The sequence below is a fragment of the Boleophthalmus pectinirostris genome, unplaced genomic scaffold (assembly GCF_026225935.1).
Source record: "Boleophthalmus pectinirostris isolate CB_2022bp ecotype Guang Dong unplaced genomic scaffold, ASM2622593v1 HiC_scaffold_17, whole genome shotgun sequence".
In the NCBI taxonomy this organism is placed as follows: domain Eukaryota; kingdom Metazoa; phylum Chordata; class Actinopteri; order Gobiiformes; family Gobiidae; genus Boleophthalmus; species Boleophthalmus pectinirostris.
In genome coordinates this window covers 38,016,549-38,020,635 of record NW_026571115.1, presented here as the reverse complement: position 1 = coordinate 38,020,635, position 4,087 = coordinate 38,016,549, and the positions used below count along the sequence as shown (strand labels likewise).

Here is a 4,087-nt window from a genome sequence, read left to right as displayed (position 1 = left end):
CTAAACCAGGACTCTAAACCAGGTCTAAACCAGGACTAAACCAGGACTAAACCAGGACTAAACCAGGACTAAACCAGGTCTAAACCAGGACTAAACCAGGACTAAACCAGGTCTAAACCAGGTCTGAACCAGGTAAACCAGGTCTAAACCAGGATAAACTAAACCAGGTCGGTCCGGTCTAAACCTCTTAAACCAGGAAACCAGGTCACTAAATAAACCAGGTGTAAACAGGAAGTGACATCACGGCGTTTCCTCTGCTCGGCCGCTCACAATAATAATAAGAATAAATACTGTCAGACGCATTGCATCGTGGGAAACGCAGTCCTGGTGGAGCGGCGGCGGGAGTAGTGTAGTCTTTAGCTGTTCTTTAGCAGCGTCCTGTCGTCCGGCGGACAGGAAGTGGCGGAGGAGGGGGGGCAGGAAGTGGCGGGCGCCGTGGAGGATGATGGGAGATGTAGGAGCTGGGCGGAGTCTGAGGAGAGCTGAGGACAACAGCGAAGGTCCACGGTCTGAAGAGACGAGCAGCGGCGAAGGAGCGGGACACACTGCTCTGACAGGCGCGCGCAACCTGAGGGACACAGACAGGACAGGTGAAGACAGGTGAGGAACACAGGTGAGGACAGGTGAGGGACACAGCTGAGGACAGGTGAGGAACAGGTGAGGTACAGGTGAGGGACACAGGTGAGGGACAGGTGAGGGACAGGTGAGGGACACAGGTGAGGACAGATGAGGGACAGGTGAGGGACACAGGTGAGGGACACAGGTGAGGGACACAGGTGAGGGACAGGTGAGGGACAGGTGAGGGACACAGGTGAGGGACAGGTGAGGGACAGGTGAGGACAGGTGAGGGACACAGGTGAGGGACACAGGTGAGGACAGGTGAGGGACACAGGTGAGGGACAGGTGAGGGACAGGTGAGGGACACAGGTGAGGTGAGGACAGGTGAGGGACACAGGTGAGGGACAGGTGAGGACAGGTGAGGGACAGGTGAGGGACACAGGTGAGGACAGGTGAGGACAGGTGAGGGACACAGGTGGAGGACAGGTGAGGGACACAGGTGAGGGACACAGGTGAGGACAGGTGAGGGACAGGTGAGGGACAGGTGAGGGACAGGTGAGGGACACAGGTGAGGGACAGGTGAGGGACAGGTGAGGGACAGGTGAGGGACACAGGTGAGGACACAGGTGAGGACAGGTGAGGGACACAGGTGAGGGACAGGTGAGGGACAGGTGGGGGACAGGTGGGGGACAGGTGACAGGGACAGGTGGGGGACGGTGAGGGACACAGGTGAGGACACAGGTGAGGGACAGGTGAGGACAGGTGAGGGACACAGTGAGGGGTGAGGTGAGGCACAGGTGAGGGACAGGTGAGGGACACAGGTGAGGGACACAGGTGAGGGACAGGTGAGGGACACAGGTGAGGACAGGTGAGGGACACAGGTGAGGACAGGTGAGGGACAGGTGAGGACAGGTGAGGACAGGTGAGGACAGGTGAGGGACAGGTGAGGACAGGTGAGGGACACAGGTGAGGACAGATGAGGACAGGTGAGGGACAGGTGGGGGACAGGTGAGGGACAGGTGAGGGACAGGTGTGGTCCTGTGCTGATCTTTCACGATGAGCTGTGAGTTATTTTTTACAGAAGTGAAGGTTCAGTGGATTTGAATCTGTCAGGAGCCCAGGAACTGAACCAGGTTTACACCCCCCACCTGTCGATGTCAGGTGCGTGCGCGCGTCTCACCTGTCAGCGTCAGGTGCGTGAGCCTGTCTCGGAGCGGGGACAGTCCTGAGGTGAGGGTGACGATGCTTTGGTCGGACAGCAGGGGGCAGTAGCTCAGGTCCAGCCTCTGCAGGTGCGGCGTGTAGCGAAGCAGCAAACGAGACGCGGAGTCCGTCAGCTCCAGACCGGCCAATCGCAGCTCGGTCACGCCCTGGAACCGCCCACCTCTGCTGTCGCCGTGCGCTGTCGGCCAATCAGAGGAGACCAGGTCATGGAAACAGAAAACACATCTGAGGCACAGATTTTGTCACAATTTATTATTATTATTTTTCTGAATAAAAGAGAAAATTTAATAAAAATAGATTTAGTGCTTCTTAAAGGGTGGTGTGCGTTCTCCAGGTACGATGCGCCCTCTGCAGGTCATCTGTGTAATGTCAGTCCAGTTTGTTACAGGTGCGCCTGTCCTCCCGCTGCAGGTGCATTTCGGGGGCGGGGCTTACCTATGCGAGCGTCGGGGGGCGGGGCTTACCTATGCGAGCGTCGGGGGGGCGGGGCTTACCTATGCGAGCGTCGGGGGGCGGGGCTTACCTATGCGAGCGTCGGGGGGCTTACCTATGCGAGCGTCGGGGGGCGTTGCGTTACCTATGCGAGCGTCGGGGGCGGCGGGCTTACCTATGCGAGCGGTCGGGGCTTACCTATGTGAGCGTCAGGGGGCGGCTTACCTATGCGCGTCGGGGGGCGGGCTTACCTATGCAAGCGTCGGGGCTTACCTATGCGAGCGTCGGGGGCGGGCTTACCTATGCGAGAGTCAGGCTTACCTATGCGAGCGTCGGGGGCGGGGCTTACCTATGCAAGCGTCGGGGCGCTTACCTATGCGAGCATCGGGGGCGGGGCTTACCTATGCAAGCGTCGGGGCTTACCTATGCGAGCGTCGGGGGCGGGGCTTACCTATGCGAGCGTCAGGGGGGCGGGGCTTACCTATGCGAGCGTCGGGGGGCGGGGCCAGCAGCTCCTTCAGGTGCGAGTCCTTGAGGTCCTCGACGCGGCTCAGGTCCAGCAGACGCAGACAGGGACACACGGTGAGACACAGAGCGGAGACGGACGCCCAGAGACAACCACACAGAACCAGCTGCTCCAGACCTGCAGGGGGCGACACACACACACACACACACACACACACAACACTGTCACATTATTCACTTCATTTTATTTGACAAAATCAAATCAGTTTGTTGTGTTGTTGTCGTGAGGGACGAGACGAGACACGAGGTTCTGAAAGTTCATAATTCTGGTGAAACATTTTTTAGACGTGTTCTGTTTCGTTCTGTTGTCGTCATGTGGCGTTTATAACCACAGCTCACACACACGTCAAGCAAATCCATTTTGAGTCACAGTTAAAAGGCACTTTTTAAAAACATTAGGCAAAACATTTATAAATCAAAATACAAAATAAAAAAATCTAATAAACAAAAAATAATCTAATAAACAAAAAATATATGTATATAAGATATAAGAATTAAATTATTTGTGTAATTGTGTAAAATCTCCATCTTTGTATCTTTTATTTTTTGTTCTGTGTGTTTCTCAGCTTTGTTTGGTGTCGTTTTCTTTGGTTCTGATTCTTCTCGTTGGACTTTTTGGTTCAGTTTTGGCCCACGTGTGACAGGTGGGCGGGGTTTACACGGTGCATTCCCATTGGCTCGTTTCAGTTTGACGGACAGCTGAGTCTGGAGCTCCTGAAGCTGCTGTGGATGTTTCCTGCTCAAGTTTTGTTGCTCAGAGTTTTCGTCGTTCTTCTGGATCAGCGTGATTCTGTTTATACAGTTTGAGTTCTGGACAAACTCGACAAAACTTAAGCAGGAAACATCCACAGCAGCTTCAGGAGCTCCAGACTCAGCTGTCCGTCAAACTGAAACGAGCCAATGAGAATGCACCATGGAAACCCCGCCCACCTGACCCACCTGTCACACCTGACCCACCTGTCCCACCTGTCCACACCTGTCACACCTGTCACACCTGTCACACCTGTCACACCTGTCACACCTGCCACACCTGTCCACACCTGTCCCACCTGCCACACCTGTCACACCTGTCACACCTGTCACACCTGTCACACCTGTCACACCTGTCACACCTGTCCCACCTGTCACACCTGTCCCACCTGACCTCACACACTGCCACACCTGTCACACCTGTCACACCTGTCCACACCTGTCCACACCTGCACACCTGTCCACTGTCACCCTGTCCACCTGTCCACCTGTCACACTGTCACACCTGTCACACCTGTCACACCTGTCACAACCTGGCCACCCACACTGTCAAGGGCCAAAACTGCACCAAAAAGTCCAACGAGAAGAATCAGAACCA

The 4,087-nt window shown here is 55.4% G+C and overlaps 1 protein-coding gene across 1 annotated transcript in view; it reads right to left on the bottom strand.

Annotated features, from left to right (window-relative positions):
* Positions 1-233: 233 nt before the first annotated feature.
* Positions 234-4,087, bottom strand: part of zgc:158376 (uncharacterized protein LOC100101643 homolog) — a 23,595-nt gene continuing 19,741 nt past the window's right edge. The window contains 3 exon segments of the mRNA XM_055152525.1: positions 234-568; positions 1,739-1,960; positions 2,696-2,857. Coding sequence (XP_055008500.1) covers positions 357-568; positions 1,739-1,960; positions 2,696-2,857 — 596 coding nt within the window. The 3' untranslated portion in view covers positions 234-356.